This window comes from Vanessa atalanta, chromosome 18 (genome assembly GCF_905147765.1).
Source record: "Vanessa atalanta chromosome 18, ilVanAtal1.2, whole genome shotgun sequence".
NCBI lineage: Eukaryota > Metazoa > Arthropoda > Insecta > Lepidoptera > Nymphalidae > Vanessa > Vanessa atalanta.
Window position 1 is genome coordinate 1,108,611 of NC_061888.1, and position 17,378 is coordinate 1,125,988.

Genomic DNA, 17,378 nt, shown 5'->3' on the forward strand with positions numbered 1-17,378 from the left:
AAGAAGATTTCATTGTAGTATTTTACGTGGATTATTATTTTACACAATTGAAAAGTAATCTAATCGACTATAATTTGATTCAGATCTCATTAATCCTTAACACAGCAGCATAATATAATTGTGTATCTAAGTTTCCAGTCATGCACATGTACCAACAATAGTAAAATCAAAAACATCGCTTCCCTCCAACCGGTAAAGGGCCCTCGAGAGCCAATCTGTAAATTCCGTTTACGTAAATGGAGGCTTATTCTTGTATTAGCATATAATCGGCCTCTCCGTGCCTCGCATACCTCCAGGGTGAGAGGTCAGGGCAGCGCACCGGTGAAACGAAACTTACAAATTGCACTCTCACGCAACGGACCACCGAGTGGCTGCATTAAAAATCGAGATACGCGACCGAGTCGTACACCTCATCGATTAATAGCTCCGGTATCGAGTAGACACCGAGACAATCGAGAAGCGATATATCAATGCTCCATTCAAAGATATCGCAGAAACGTATACTCATTATTAATATCGCCAGTTTTACGATGAGGTTTTTATGATCGTAGGACGCTGTCGCCCGATCACTGGTGCTTCCGCGATGCAACGTTTATTGAGATGGCGTGTCGTGTCGTGTCGAGTCGACTTACTTTATTAAATAAACAATAAAAACTATAAGTGTCGATAAAAATCGTCTCGATTATTAGGCACGGACGCCATCGACTTCTACCCGGCGTATAAAAATACAGCTATAGTAAACCAACCGGTAGTTTATAAAAGCCGCCCGTATCGGATCTCAATCGACGATCATTACATAGTAACGTTTTAACGCTCGTTTAGACGCTACGACGAATCGCTGGCTGTTATTTAAATCGCCTAATACTCGAAGTAATTTAGCCGGACTGAAAACTGGTCTAGGAGTGAAATTCGCTATCTCATATCTCGTATCGATAGATGAGCTCCGTTTAATGGTATACGTTATAGAGTACGGTCGCTGGCTCGTGAATAAGGCTGTGAGTGCAATTTTCGCGCGCGCATGACCCCGAACGATCGGTGCGTCGCCGTCGTCGATGCGGGAACTTCGCTTTAAAAGATTCGAGCGAAATGAGCGCCCCGAGACCGCTAATGCTGAAATGCATCTTAGTGCTTGAGCGGTGAGCTTTGAGTCTTGTGGCGTAGATGAGAGATAAAAACACGCGAGAGACTCTGGACGCAGCGGTGATATTGAAATAAATACGAGTTCCGAGTTGTCCGACCTCGGCTGTTACGTCCTATCGTCGCGGGCCAAGCGCTAACGAACAACGATTCCCGCTCTAATTTGCGGACATGGCGAGCGATCGATCTCATTGGATTTTTTGAAAAAGGAACCCGAGGCACCTTATGAGCTGAGCACAAATTGAGCAATTTCGTGCTCGCCCGCTCTCGCTCGCGTATCGCCCTCTAGCCATCTCTGTCTGCTTCTAATTTCGCGTCTTAAGCGTGAATTGGAAATGGGAATATTAAAAATTAGTTCCATTTTCAAAGTAAGTTTGAGTCCCGTGTAATTATGTTGCCGAGGATTTGATAAATGAGCTCCAGTGAAACCGCATTCGTTAAGGGAATATACCTACAAATTAAATTAACGGTATATGCTTACCTTTAATGTTATGTAATTAAATCGTAAATAGCTTAGCGATATAACTGACCAAGAGTCGATTCTAAATTTAAATCGGAGACTGTTTAACATGGCTGATTGTGAGTTTATTAAGTAAGTTACTGTATATAAGGTAATTAATATTGTTATTTATTTTAGTTTTGATGAAACAAATAACAATCACACTTAAAAATTCTTCGGCAATGGTTTGCGTTTGTCTGTTTGTGTTGTATCGCGATAACTTGGTCAACGTCGAAGTGGTACGAGCATCATATTAAGAGACTAGTTTTATAAGATTATTCTAATTTATGTGAAAATCATCAGTGATGCGGGCAACTCTGATTCAGCTCTTGCATCCAAACAGGCATTCCAGCGCAGCAGGTCACCATGGCAACCGCCGCCACACGCCTAACCAGTCCCGCGTGACGCGCTCAAACAAAAAACGACTCTCTCATTCATATCACTAAGTACGCTATCGCTTATACATTCAAATGAAGTTATAACATTTCGTCACAAAACGCAACAACCATCAGTGCGCAATAATAACAATGAAATCGCGACCTTAATGTCTACGAGTAAAGTGCCATTTCGAGCGCGCAAATGACTTAAGAATAGCGACATAAGGAATTGTTTTATCTCTTTTACACGTCGTAAAGACGCGATCGCGCGCGCTCTCTCGCAGCGGGCCAATCCTTTCCCGCTAAGGACGGAATCGATTGCCTCAGAGTGTCCCACTCTATCGCAGTTTTTGTCGGAGCTCCGCCGCGATCCACTGTAATCCGTCTTGCGCGGCATTCATTCGAGACGTTAGATAAAAATCGGAATTGTAACGAAGCCCCGAATAAATTGACTTCGCTCCTTCCGATTCCATTTCTGATTTTAGTACTTTATTATTATTTTTTTATCTGACGTCTTACGTTTGAGAAGAAAGTCGAAACTCGGTTTCTACTTTCGTTGCAAGCGATGTGCGAGATCGGAATGACCGTCAAGCGAGCAACGGCCGGTAATTGATTTAGTGTAATGGAAACGGGCAATGGACCTGATGTATTATAATATGTAAGAGACAGATATAAGTCAAACGCACGCGCGGAAGAGAGATGGATGGTATGGTCACGTGTGACGCTGTAACGGTGCAAGTGCACTACTTTGTTATCGTAATTGTATCTCTACACATATCGCATAAAGTCCTATTTCGATCAACGGTACTGACTCGTAGTTTTTATTATTATGAATGGGTCAATAGATGGCGCTGGCATATCGATGTCGTTTGTTATTTGACATGTGAAAGAATGATGGAGTTTCGGCTGCATGATTTTTTAATTTATTTCTAAATAACTCCTTAATGTTTACGATCGTACGACTACAAGTACACTGGCTTAGCTAACAAGATTGATTACTGATTATATCGTGGTGTTTCCTAATCAGATATTAATATTATGACCATTCAAAAATAGAATTCATTTCATCGTAGGAACTGATGATAATACTTTTTTCTAACTTTTATTAATAGACTAAAGTAAAAACACATTATTCCAAATAAATTATTCTGATAACATCACGCAGGTACCTGTAGTCAGGTTACGTAAATTTTATTTTTATAAATCTATTTTTAGCAAAAATTAATTCAGTATTAAGTGTTTCAATTTTTAATTAAATTCCTCTTTATTTTTAGTTTATTAGCGTTAATGTTAAGTAAGTTTACTTTAATTATGAATGTTTTAGACATAAATTTACCTTTTTTACATTGAAAGTCATAATAAAGCGGAATGGGACATCGTCTGAGCGTTTTTAATTTTATGAAATTATTATTCGTTATAGACATTACTATATGTGTATATTATATGTTTATATGTTATTTTTTGCTTATTTTTCAATTCGCAACAAACAAATATCACCCATTAGTTAAACTGTATTATACGGTGATGCTTATGATAAAAACTACATAAATACGTAATTTATTTTTAAATTTTAATTAATTCGATTATGACCTCAATAATAATAAACAGACGAGTAAATACTATATACATTAGGTACTTTTTAAACGGGTAAATGTCAACTGTCTTAATTTAAAAACAGCTTAAAGTTATCAATACAATTTTGATATTAGAACGAAGTACAACTTGAAAAATAAAAATAAAATATATATTTTTTTTTAATTTGTTTTCAATGGCTCTGATATGTAATTTTTTCAAGGTCTTACGAGGAATTACAAACGGCTTCCATGCGTAAGAGTATCAAAATTTGTCTCGACTTTTCGACACCTCATTATGACATCGATTTAACTGTCATCGGCCGAAACAGTGACAGTGTGGAGTCGACTTTGTAAATATTTATTTAAGCTCCGTGTGGACGGACACCTCGTCCTCGTTGATTTGTAAGATAATGGGAAAGTATTACTTATTTTAACACCGCCATAAAATCTGTCTCTTGGTGAAGACGATCCTTTAACACAAACTAGGTTTAATTTCGTTAAACTAAGTACGTTAGTTCATTATAATTCCGTTTTACAATTAGTGAGGTAATCATTACGCAAAAGAGAAAATAAAGAGACTATTTTTTAAATTAAAATTAAATATGTTTACCTAAGAGAATATTATTGCGATAACGTATATGTTTGTCATTATTGATCTCAAGTAGGGATCTTTCCATTTACATGCTGTAATTTTCTTTTGACGTCCTCGTTGGTCTATTGGCTAGCCTACAACGCAGTTCTTAAGGCCCTGCACTCAGAACCAATGCTTTTAAATTACGACAGTTTTGAACTCCTATCCCTCGAAGAGTTCATAAAGCCATCTGATTATGAGAGTGAGCGAATTGTGAGTGCAACTGTGCTTCTGCCCAAACTTGCACAATATGGGATATATTAATTATATATTATTATGTATTATGTGGTCGATATTACCTGGGTACTCACCGGGGCTGCCCAGGAACACGGAGGAGTACACCCGCCGCGCTACGTCTGGGGGTGACGACCACTCCCGCCTCGAACCACACCATTTGCCTGCAAGAAATACAAACATTGAATCAACGATATCGATTTAATGGACGAGACCACGAGTCGAACAGTATTCTAACCATACTGAACTGCTGGGTTTACATGAAAAGGGCGGGTGAGCCAGTGTAAGAAATCGTTAAAAATATACCTATGTAGGTATATTTTTAGAATATATGTATTTATTAATTGTATTGAATTTTTAGTAAAATAATGTTTGCACGAAACTTATCGAGTTTTCTACGATAAATAACGCAAGCGAATATAGTTTTTATAACAATAATGAATTTATGAAAAAAATATGTAGGTATTTTTATTTTCAATATGTATTGATCATCATGTCAGATATCTATCTACATTATCTATCTTTAATCTTTAGAATAGTATTTTTGTGTTTAAATCTGTAAAACACGTGCGACACAAGTATCAAGAACAGTTGAGTAGCGTATTTGTTTAAAATGATAATGGAGTTTCTCACAATTATTTTTAAGTGTTAAGTTAAATAAAGTTTTAGAATGAAATCAATTAAATTCATATAAGTCTAGTAACTTAACAGAAGGTATTTTTTTAAATGTATTATATGTTGGCATAACTATTTCTACCTTGATATCTATGTTTATCGATAAAACAAAATATTTTAAAAAAGGAACCCGTTTTTTTCTTTCCTTATTATTTTGATTACATTGTCATCAGAGAAGATATTTGAACTTGTCAGCAAATAATGTGTTTACCTTGAATTAAAGTCTTATATAAGTTTGTCTGTTCCTGCCTTTATATAGGGCTTAGTTCACACTTATTTTATGATTACTATTATATGCGATGTAAGCTTTAAGCCAATAACGCTTTTGCATAAATTTCAGAAATAAAATGAAAAATTAGTACAGTTCATCTGTGTAGAGGCTGCACTACGAACCTGTTCTTGGAAATAGCCTAAGATCGCAGGAACCTAAATGTATTCTGATCTTACAAACGTAGTTACTGTACATATATATTTTATGTTACAAAATATATACTGAACCAGATTTGATGTGAGCTATTAGTGAGGCTCTTAACGAAGCTTACATAGGAATCCGAATATCGCTTGAATTGCCAGGACCTCCGATTGTTACGTATATATATAAATGTATGACACAACTTGGCAATACATCCCCACTTAGAATGTAAAGCCATTATAATTCCTGCTAATGTCCTCCGAACGACACATGCGACATCGTTTTCAACCGATTTCGATTCCAAAGAAAAAAAAACTGTTACATTAAGCTCTTCCCGCCTATCTAATGGATTCGTCCAACTCTCACAGGACCTCGACGTCATTACGCAAAAAAACATCAAGAAAAAAACACTCGACTCAAAAAAACGCCTCCTGGGAGCGCGAAGGTGTTGCCACCCTAGTCTTTTCTTACCCCAAAATAAGGGGAGGCAATATCATACACCATTAGCAATTTTCCTACTTTTTTAACGGTGTCACACTGCATAAGTATATTACACGCTTCATAATGGAAGTACTGAATGACACCGCGGCTAATATTCTACGTTTGTGTTTACAGATAAACACGCCGCGTTAACGGGACCCGGTACGGTGGGTACGAATCGTTAAAATTACCGAATAACCAATGTTCATTTTAATAATTTAATTGAATAATAGCTTCGCAATAATGCAGTGTTTTAGTGCGGGCGATGCGACGAGGGCGAATGCACAATTCCAGTTTTGAAAAGAACGCAACCGCCATAATTTTCCCGCGCACTATATACCTTTTTCGAAATTCGTAATTCGAACAAAAGCGCGCGCGGCGCAATGGTGCATGCATGATTGATAGCAGAGCGATGACGCTCGCGACTCCAAATGAACATTCGATTTCATGAAAATAAAAGCCCTTGACCCGCGCACTCTTTGTTTCCATTCCCTTTATCGCGCGCCGTGAGCCATTCCGAGTTATCTGATACCGAGATAGCCAATTTGCGCCTTCGCCCTCGGAGAGCGACCGCGTAATGTGGAATTACGTCGTCGAAAAAAGCGAAAATTGCCCCATCGCCGACTCAAAAAACAAGTTAACGCCATAAACAAATACTAAAAATCTTGTAACCGAAATAAGGCGGTACTCTAAATAAGAATTAAAGTAAAATTGCTGAGGTGTGACTCCCCCGACGCGAGGCGAGGGTATTACGGCTCCACGCGACGATATTCATAAGGCGAAAAATTGTAATAACCTGGTGAATATCAGAATAGGGCGAGTCGAGGTGGCGATGCTATGTTATTTACGCGAGGGCGAACCCCGCGTTTGTTAAGGAAATTGTCTAAATATGCCGCTACGCCGCGCGCCTCGCGCCGGCCGCGGCGGTCGCGCGTGACGCGCCGGCCGTTGAAACACTGCACAATACAAGTGTAATACATTTATAATATTAATTTAATAACCGTTTTTAAATGTGCCTGGGAAGTTATGTTCGCGTCGCGCTCACTTCGATAACTTAGGCCTGCGAGTCTTGTAACGTCAAGACATAATAGGTACTTAACATTTTGCAGCATAGTTAATCAGAATAATGTTATTTAAAAATAATGTTTAATGGAATGAAACGCCTGTATCGGTGCCTATATAATATACAGCAATTCATTTATTAAAATGGTTATTTCAAATAAGTAAAACTATACATGATTCGTGTATTTTATCTTGAGCAACGATCTTACTAAATACAATATTTAAAATAGATTCCCTCGAACCTACCTTCAAATTAAAACGTATTTATCAGGGTATCTTTAATTACGTTTAACAATTTGTTTAATAATCAAAAGTGTCGGAATATTTTAAAACATTCGTGATACCAACCAATAATTACCGATGCTATAAAAACAACACGAACAATAGCGAAGTCGTTTTAGAGAGCGGCGATTACACATTCATAATTCTTTTTCGTGTTTTCCGAATTAAACAATTGTTGCTTCCAAATGTTCTGATCAGAATCAGCCGGATCGCGGTATAATAACAGTGGATTCTGAATTAGATCTACCGGCAGGGCATAATTTGTTGAAACCGACAATTATTTTTACGGAATAATCACTATTAATTATTGTTTTAGCGTTTCGTTTCATTGTTGTTGCGGGTCGAGTCGGACGCTCGGGGTGTTTTTCTCTGATTGCGGTTTGCGCATCACTCAGACGGTCCGACTCGTTTTTTAGTCGACTTTTTATGTTTTACATATATGGGTGTACCTTGTTTAGGATTTGATTAGTTATTAATTATTAAGAGTGGCAATTTCGATTATAATTAATTGATATCTTGATAATTTACCTTTAAAATTTTTAGCTCTGATATTGAAATAACTTACAGTTGCTTGCAGGAATCTAAGTAAAAACTATTTTATTGTGTTAGAAAAACAAAAATGTAAAATAAACAATACCAGGCGAACAGCACCTGCTAGGATATACCTGTACCATGCACCCGAATATAAAGGCCACGATGTCCCTCTTCTCACGATAAATCACTCTTTTTCTCCCGAGACACCCCGTGTTTTATGTTGCCCTCGTAAGCTTCGACTGTCGGGTCTTTTTCGGGGTTTTTTTTTTTTATTTTATTTTTATTATTTTTTAAGCGACGATAGCGGAATGGCGATGTCTCCTTTTATGAGAGACATATTTTATTCGAACAAAACTGACAGTCGAGTATTTAACAATAATGTACATATATTAGAAATAGATGTAAGTACGTAGAGTACGTTTTATTATATTTTACAACTAGCTGTGCCCTCGCAACTTCGTACGCGTTGTTTGAATTTAAGTTATTTGGATATTGTAGCGTGATTTTATTTTTATTCTATATATAATTCTAAAATAAAAGTAGCCTAAGTTACTCCTTACTAATGTCCTGTCGAAGTCGGTTTAGCCGTTCCAGAGATTAAAACAAAACACAGACAAACAGACAAAAATTGTAAAAAATGTTATTTTGGTATAAGTACCGTGTATACATACATATGCATTTAGTAAAAATGGGTTATTTTAATATTACAAACAGACACTCAAATTTTATTATATGTAGGTATAGATTAATCGATGGATATTTTAAAAAATGTCTTCTATATGTAAAACGTCATTTGGCAATTTGAAAAGGTACAATCGAGTACGAAAAGTGTTGACACGCTTGAAAATTATAATGATATTAGTAAAATAATTATTTTATTTATTTTAATTTCTTAATTGCCTTGTATTGCATGAAGTTTTAAAATTAAAGTAAACCGAAACAAATAACAATTATGTCTTCACGCTAGTGTAATAAAAAACGTCAAGTATGTTCTCTAGACTTAGTTCGGGACTATAAAGACAAATTTGAAAGTTATTTCCCTTAACCAAAAATCGTTTTAGTTTTATTCTCGGATCCATATTTTTTAATCAATTAATCAATCGCTTTTTTGTCCCTTTCGTCTCCCGAGACAAGACAGACTGAAGCAATTAAAAAGCGCCCATTTTCCACATTCGATGGAACCCCACACGCGTACAGGGAGCCAATATCCTCAGGTCTATAAAGCAATTTCCTTAATGGTGTGCCCATAGCTCTCCCGTAACCGGGTTTGATCCCTTATCGACCCTGTGTGGGACCTGAAGGAAATTAAAATGGAAAAATACGAACAATTCCACATATATACACTTGAAACTACTTATACGCTATCGTGTTTACATACCTTGAGTCTAAAATAAACTCACAGTTTATTTAAGATGATATTAAAATATAAAAGGTAACAATTGAATTGTTTAATTCTAAATAAAATAAAATAATATTAAGTACGAACATAATCTAAGATCAGATACACGAGAAATAACACTTTCGGTAAGTGCCCATAGAATAGGTAAGTAACGCCGGTCCAGTGGTTCCCAACATGCGAGCGGAGATATTCAAACAAAAAACAATTATGTGAAGTTTTAACATTAACAAAATTCAAATTGCCTTCTCTTAACAAATACCTACACGTTTATCTCTATAACACTCGTCGGAGAGCGATTATAATAACAATAGTTGCTTCTTAAACTTCAGCGAACCGTGAAAACAGTGTGTAATAAAAAAATGCATTTTTAAAACCGTTCGTGAAGTTGGCTAATTACTCCCGCCCAAGGTAGGGCGGGCAGACCGCCCATCGCCACCTTACACTAACACCAATAAGAACCATTATCGCTTACACCGGTCACGTCTTTTACTGTCTTATCGGAAACGAACTCGATTCAGCAGACATGGAATCGTCATAAGAAAGTTCGTATCTGTCAAAGGAAAAGAGAACTTGTTTAGCGAGGGATAAAGTAGCTATTGGCTCGTCGGGAGGTAGGGTCGATGCCTTGCCCGGGGGGATGTATTCTAGGTACATCATCCGTAGGTACAGACCGACAGATCGATATTGCGTATCTATAGAGCAGTTAGGTCGTGTTTGTTTTTAGACGATGTCAAAATCGCTTAGCTTACAACGTTGTTCCTTGTTTAGTTCGTCGCCGAAAATATCTCGTGAGCAGAGCCGAAGCCAGTTGGAATTTTCCAGATAGCTGTCTTCTGGGGGCACATGACAGCGGTTTAATTTATTGGCAGAGTTCATAATCAGAGTGATATTAACCTCACATGATCGTTGGTGAGAAAAATTACTTTTCGTACGTATACATTAGTCTTTACGGGATACGAATACGAGGAAATATGTTTTGTGTTTGTTTGCATAATGCTTAAGACACTAGATCCTTTAATTGAATCTTTTTCTAACAAACATTACAATAAGTATATAATTATTATATAAAAAATATATAAATATGTATCTATATATAATATGTCATTCTAATACATTGATATGTTCATTCTTTTCTTATTTATTATGTAATCAAACTTGGTAGTAAGGCTTTGTGTAAAGGCTGGGTAGGTACCACCCAGCATCAGATATTCCACCGCCAAACAGCAGTACTCAGTGTTGTTGTGTTCCGATTTGAAGGGTGAGTGAGCCAGGTTAGCGGCGCATTGGCCTATGTAGGCATCTGCCTACGTATTTTTTTAAAAAAAAGCGTCTTTGAGGAAATTGTTAGATTATGGATGTTAATACTGGCGAAGCTATTATTTTCAGTCTGAAGATGTGTCAGAGCCTTGCTTTAAGAGGCTAAGCAAATCTGCGAGCAACAACTAGTTTCAAATTAATAGAATAAAGTTCTTAGGCACTCCCTGAACTGTACATTTGAATACTCCTAGGAAACCTCGTACAAGGGATACAGATAATGTTGGTAATAGCTACATCCGTATATACTAGAAAAATATGTTTTGATTTGATTTAAAATCGTCGTCAGTTATATCAATGAATTATATCGGTGATAAAATTTTATGTCAATTAATTCTAATTTTAAAATTGATTTCAAATTTGGATAACACGCGAACGCTATTAGTTTTTTTTTTAATTAATTAGTTTTTGCGTCGCTGTCTTACTTATCTCCACTTATAAGTATTTATTAATAGCTGCTCATATATTCAAGACATTAAAAAATTGATTTTCTGACCGGTCTCGTATATAAATTAATTAAACGTTGACACTTAAACCACACTTTACGATTGTGTAGTTCAATAGCCTGTCAACTTGACAGTCGAAAAGAAAATGCTTCGAAAATATGTATTCATGAATAATAGCCGACAAAAAATATTTTAATTAACTATCTGAAGCACTTAGCGTTAATTCAACTTAAGCGTAGACAAAAACACTTCAATGGAACGAATAAAAAAATATCTACCACATGATTACGAATAAAAAAATATCGACCGTCGAAGTTCGTTGGCCCCAAAACATGGCGTCATGACACAGCCAACGGAAGGCTATCCATTACGGCATGACAGCACCGCGTTTTTCAGCGTAGCCCAGTTTGACAACCACTGTCTGGGCGGTTTGACAGCTGTCAAACTCGACCTTGACACTGTCAGTTTGACAGCTCGCCATCGATCATCGGCGAATTGGAGCAGCACGTCACTATTTATTTTATGCAACTACGAGGAAAGGTTACTGGAGCACGTAATTCACGTTAATACGTTGTATCATATAAATTTTTACGTCACTTCCGGTTTTGAACAATAGGACGCTAAAATATAATTCGCGTACCTACTTCCGTTCATCTTGTAATTCTTGAGGCTTAAAACAAAAACGAAAATAATTTTATCATTTTCTTAGATAAGACACTACGTCCAAACATTCCTCGACTTCCAATAGTTTTCCCCGAAGCAATAGTGCGAAATTTTTATACACTGGCAACGAGGAGAGGGCACTCGTCCAAATGAATATAAAACGTTAGAAAATACGGAGGGTGTGTTTTAGTAACGACGTTTTGATGGCGATTGTACCGGCACGAAGTACACTGTCGGACAAGTGACTCGGCTGTAAAGTGATTGACAATGGACTGACGTTATAAAATATTTAAGGGCGTTTTATTTTAATAGAGGAATCCATAGTGTCGATGATCATCCGGCGCTTTAGCATATAACCTTATTTATATTAAAACTGTCACGAATATACATCTAAATACGAACCCTGGGATTACGGAACGCAATAAAAAAGCAAAAATATACCTACTTCAGGGCAAAATTGTGCCAGTCACGAGGATCGGCGACGGACGGAGGTACGCCGGCGAAGCGGTACCGTTTACATGAAATTCACGAGCCTAGCTATCGGCGCTTAAATATACACTTTATGCTCATAAATTCAAGGTTTGATTCCCGACCGGCCCCGTTACGTACGCGGGCCGTTTCCACATTGAACTTATAACGCTCGAATAAATGCGGAACGTATAGAAAAATGTGATTATTCATGCCGACTTTGAGAAAAAAATTACAAGCGGGTATGACACGGGGTCGGTTGAAGCCTCGCTCGATTCACACATACGTATGTATGTATAAAGGTTAGGTCCCACTTTCTAGGTCATTGCTCTTGCTGATTAAGAAAAAAAAAAATATTCAAAGACGTGTGTGCGTGACTTTTTCAAATTAAAAATATCATGTTTACTCGTAATACTTATATAAACGCATCCGCAATTTACCACCGTATATGTTATATGAAAAAGACGGGAAATTAAATTATTACTGGTTTTTGCCGGATCGCGAAACGTGTTTCAGACGTTTCTTGTTAATTTTTTAAATAATAACCATCTATTACTTGTCTTAATTTGTAATTGCGTATCACATGAACTAGGGAATGATGAATACCTGTCGCTTTTAAAATAAACAATTAATTTATTTAATTTTCCATTAAATTTCCACTTGTTAAAATTTAACTGTTACTAATTTGTATGTTGTCTAAAGTACCAGGCTCACATGAGCGGGTAGGAGTATGCAGCACTTGTGAGACGTAATTAACAGTAGCTAGAACATCTGCGGATGGCAGCGCGACGGGGCGCCGGCGTCATCTTAGCTTTCCCGCTAAGATAGGCAATATTACTACGGGTAAATATATCAAAATTGACAGAAATCTGTATCAATTAGGATTGATTCATGTTTATCATGAATTTGCTTTAATATTTTCGTTTATCAAATCCGAACGAGGCGGAAAGAAAATTATCTATACACTGCATATTAATTCTGTCAATTTTGGGTATGAAATTACTATGAAAACTGTTACCAGTACTCATTCAATTATAATACATGTTACCAGCACAAAGAGACGGAAAAAAACGTTATGCTGAGCTATATGCTATGAAAACAATGAATAGAGCGGGTTGCACTAAAAGCGTTAAAACAAATCCACCTTCGCTTGTTAGACAATTGAACGTACCACCAATCGATACCATCGGTAAAAGAATTTACGGTAAACAAAAATGTATTCGTAAACAATAATAAAATTGGAAGCAACTTTTCAACAAACGAACCGTATTTGGGAGTGCCTCAAAAACTTGCCACATTCGAGCGAAGGGAGGGGGGCGCGGGTAGCGGGCCACGGAGGGGGGACCCTCTGTAACTAAATTTTGAACTGTCACGTAGATTAATGATGCTAGGCTTGTGCGATACGCGCTAATGCCTGGAGATTATTGTGGATAAGACGCTACGGTATCTTCTGTTTTATATATTTTTTATCTATAATTTAATGTATTTATAAAAATTAAATATTTGTTATGGACTATCTGTTATATATTTAATTTGTTTTCGTAATTATCGCCGATTTATCGTTCAAATTTTATAGTGTGTCGTAAATCGTCGTAATTCCTCTCGCTAATCACATTATGCATTAGCATTACAATTAGATAAATTAATCAATTATAATTATTATTACATTACGTATTATGTAATGATGACATATTATGTCAGTAATAGATATACGATAAAAATAAGTCTATGAATTGAGCAATTGTATTGTATATTTTCGTATTATTTATCACTTATATCTATACACATAGTCTAAATATTTACCGTAAATATTGTAGAAAAGTCGTATAAAAAGCGTTATAAACTTTTCAAAGAAATAACGGCAAGAAAATCTTCAAATTCAAGTTCAAATTATTTAACGTTTTAATAATACTAGAGACACGTCCACACTAACCGGTCGTAGCAGCGAGGGTACAGAATGGATTTCGGAAATCGATTGCCTCCAAAAATATTTACAGGAGCCACGTGCACGCGAACACGACTAATTTTAACGAAACTCAAATCTGGTGAAAACTAGTATTGTAAATAACATTCTTAAATTATATTCATTATATAACCCACGGTAAGACTCAAAGACGAAATGTCATAAGTCTGTAATAACGATGTAGGTATTGTTTACCTTATATGACTAGTTTGATTAACTTTTACAATATTGGGTTCACGCTTGATGGTAGGTTCTGATGTAGTCTAAGACAGAATGTATCATATATTCAATCTCGCCTTGTAGTTGTAAAACCACATTGTAAAACCCAGGAAACATATAGATACGCTTTAATTAAGAACTTTTTGCAATTTTTTTCTGTATGTTATGGGAGTTCTGGATAATGTTCAGTAAGCCTACCCGCTTTTCATGCGTTTGGTTAATATTTATATCAATATACTATGCTAATAACCGAGAAAACAGTGTACATGTGTGTGTGTGTGTGTCAAGCCAAAATGAACAGAGTTTGAACGATCTGGTAGCAATGGTTTAATCGAATTATTCTAAAGCAGCAATTAAGTACTGCTGTGCTCCGGTTCGAAAGGTCAGGTCAGGTCAGGTCAGTGGTACTACAGAAGAGACATAACAACTTAGCTTAGTGACCCATTGGCGATGTGAAGAATGGTAGAAAAATATTTGGCGCCAATCCATGGACAGTGAGTTGCACTTACCATCAGGCGACCAAATTAAATTTCTACCGTTATAGAAAAAATCAGGAATATTTCACAGTTTACTATCATGAAAGATATAACTACAGATTAAGTTGGGAACGGGTGCTCTACCATACAATCTTGATTAAAGCTTTTGTTTAGTTCTAATGTTTAACTGTCTTGTTACTGATATATGTATAGACCAGAGGTCGATGATTGATTACGGGAATCGATTAGTCGAGCAGCTATTTCCAATAACATACGACATACATATTTATAATTAATTTTATTTTAGTGATTATTAACAATCGTGAGTTCTAAATGGAAAACCGAAACGAATTCACAATATAATTATTATATTTAATAATTCCACGTTATCGGACCGGTAACTTGTTAATATCCCACAGCTGGGAAGGTTTTCTCGTTGAGAAGGCGTGGAGCTTTTAACACAACGCTGCTTCAATAGAGGTTCAAGGTTTGGTTTCATAAAACTGACTTCTTTTAGAATTGGTGTGACCGTTATAATAATTTGAATTACGTCATTTATATTAAAATTTAACGGAACATGGTTATAAACATCCAGCGTCGCAAACTACGACTATTACACGATATTTTTCTATCGACGTATTCAAAGGTTACATGAGTTCAAGTTTGAAATGAACGCCATAATTCAGCACGGCAACCGCTTATTTAAATTTATAATGACAATAAAACTAATTTTATAACCAAAAGTGTGGTCGCTGCTAAGTTTATATGTCAACACCGATCGCGCGGAAGCGGGTAACACTGTTAGATAAATATTCAACATTATAAATAAACCACGACCTAGTCAACTCGAATAAAAACACAAAACAACTATAATATAAATTATGAAAAACATTACACATAGCCACACGCGCAGTAAACGTCATGACGATCAGCTGATCAAATATATTGCTACTATAAAAAGTGAAAACGCAAACCACTCGCCCCCGTGCCTCTGTCCCGCTCGCTCGAAGCCGCGTGCGGCGCGTGGGAGCGGGACGCAGACAAGGTAGGCCGCGCCGTCGCGTAAAATGATATATTAATGTCAGCTGCGTTTAGGACCTCGTGAGTCTACAAAATAATAGATGGTCACAAATAAATTACTCGGCGAGTGCATTTCTGAACGAAATTCGGGCGGCCGTCGACCTCGACCGTGGCGCGTAAATCACGATTGATATACGACTCGCGAAGGTCGCCATCTTGAATTTTGCGTTCGAAATTTGAATCTCTGCCCGATACAACCGTTTTGGTACGTGTCAACGTTACGTTTAGCGGTTTTTCGTGACTCCGACAAGCTGTTAACAATAACAATAAAATAAATGGGATTTTGTAAAGGAGACGTCTTGTGGCGTCTTGCTCCTTTTTGAGAAAAATTCAATATTAAGAAAATAACATCGTCCTTTTGAAATTCTCGTTTGTAACTTTATCGTAAGGCCCTTCACTACGGGTTTTATGAAAATGTTTTACTTGTATGTATTACGAAATAAAGATACGTCTTTCATAGTTAGAAGCGAGCTTTGAAATCTAATGAAATCTATACAGGGTGATAATTTAATAAGCGTTTACATGACCTTTAACAAGCGTGACGGAAAACTCATTGTATTTTATAATTGCTATGATCGTGCAAACGTTTGACAACATGGCGTCAATCTGACGTACCATCGCATCTGTTACAACAACAATTATACAAATCACAGACAGATCGTTAACAGCTTATAAAGCGATGTATAGAAATATATATCCGTCCTAGTCTAACATACAGCATCGTCAAGGAGTTGTTAGCTTGTCTGTTGCATTCAAGCTGAGCGATGGCGATACAATGCTATAGTTTTAATGGACGATCGACCTAACAATGCAATCTATGATCATTCTAATTAGTTAATTGATACCAAGATATCAGTCACGGGTAATTTGTATGTTTTGCACTTTCATAAAAATTTTATTTGAATATTTATTACGTTAATTGTAAAAAAACTAGGGTTTTTTTAAAATCTAATTACGAAAGTGATTGTAAGTACGCTGTATAGACAATAATATCATTAACCGGTTTAATAAGGTTTCACTGAGATGAGCTGGTATGGTCTAGTGGCTAGAAAACATGAATCGTAACCGAAGATTGCGGGTTCAAAGAGTACTGAAATTCCACGTGCTTAGTTTGTGTTCATTAGTCTTTGAATTGACGTCGACCCGCATTTTTGGTGGTGGAATAAGGTCTAAATGTCTTCGAAAGGAGAGGAAGCCTTCAACCAGATGTCGGTCATCTCAGGGTCTGTAGTCGATGTTAATTTTAAAGTTGTATTAAGCCCAGAAACCTGACAAAGTTTAACTCAATCGGATTATATACAGAACAGACGCACAAAGGATCATTTATTTATATATGTATATGTGATTCTCGGCATAAGATTATTCTTATATTACAAAACTAAAGCGTGCGATACAAAATCGTTTTTTTTTAAATTCAGTAGATACATAAAACGACTTATGAATCGTCATTTTA

At 36.5% G+C, this 17,378-nt stretch overlaps 1 protein-coding gene across 6 annotated transcripts in view; it reads right to left on the reverse strand.

The window, feature by feature from the left end:
* Positions 1-17,378, reverse strand: part of LOC125070721 (homeobox protein homothorax) — a 243,545-nt gene that overhangs the window by 103,066 nt on the left and 123,101 nt on the right. For 3 of the 6 annotated variants that reach the window (XM_047680657.1, XM_047680656.1, XM_047680654.1), the window contains one exon: positions 4,530-4,616. In XM_047680657.1, coding sequence (XP_047536613.1) covers positions 4,530-4,616 — 87 coding nt within the window. Of the gene's footprint in view, positions 1-4,517; positions 4,617-17,378 lie in introns of all 6 variants that reach the window. The other 3 variants (XM_047680653.1, XM_047680652.1, XM_047680655.1) reach the window with 1 other exon arrangement.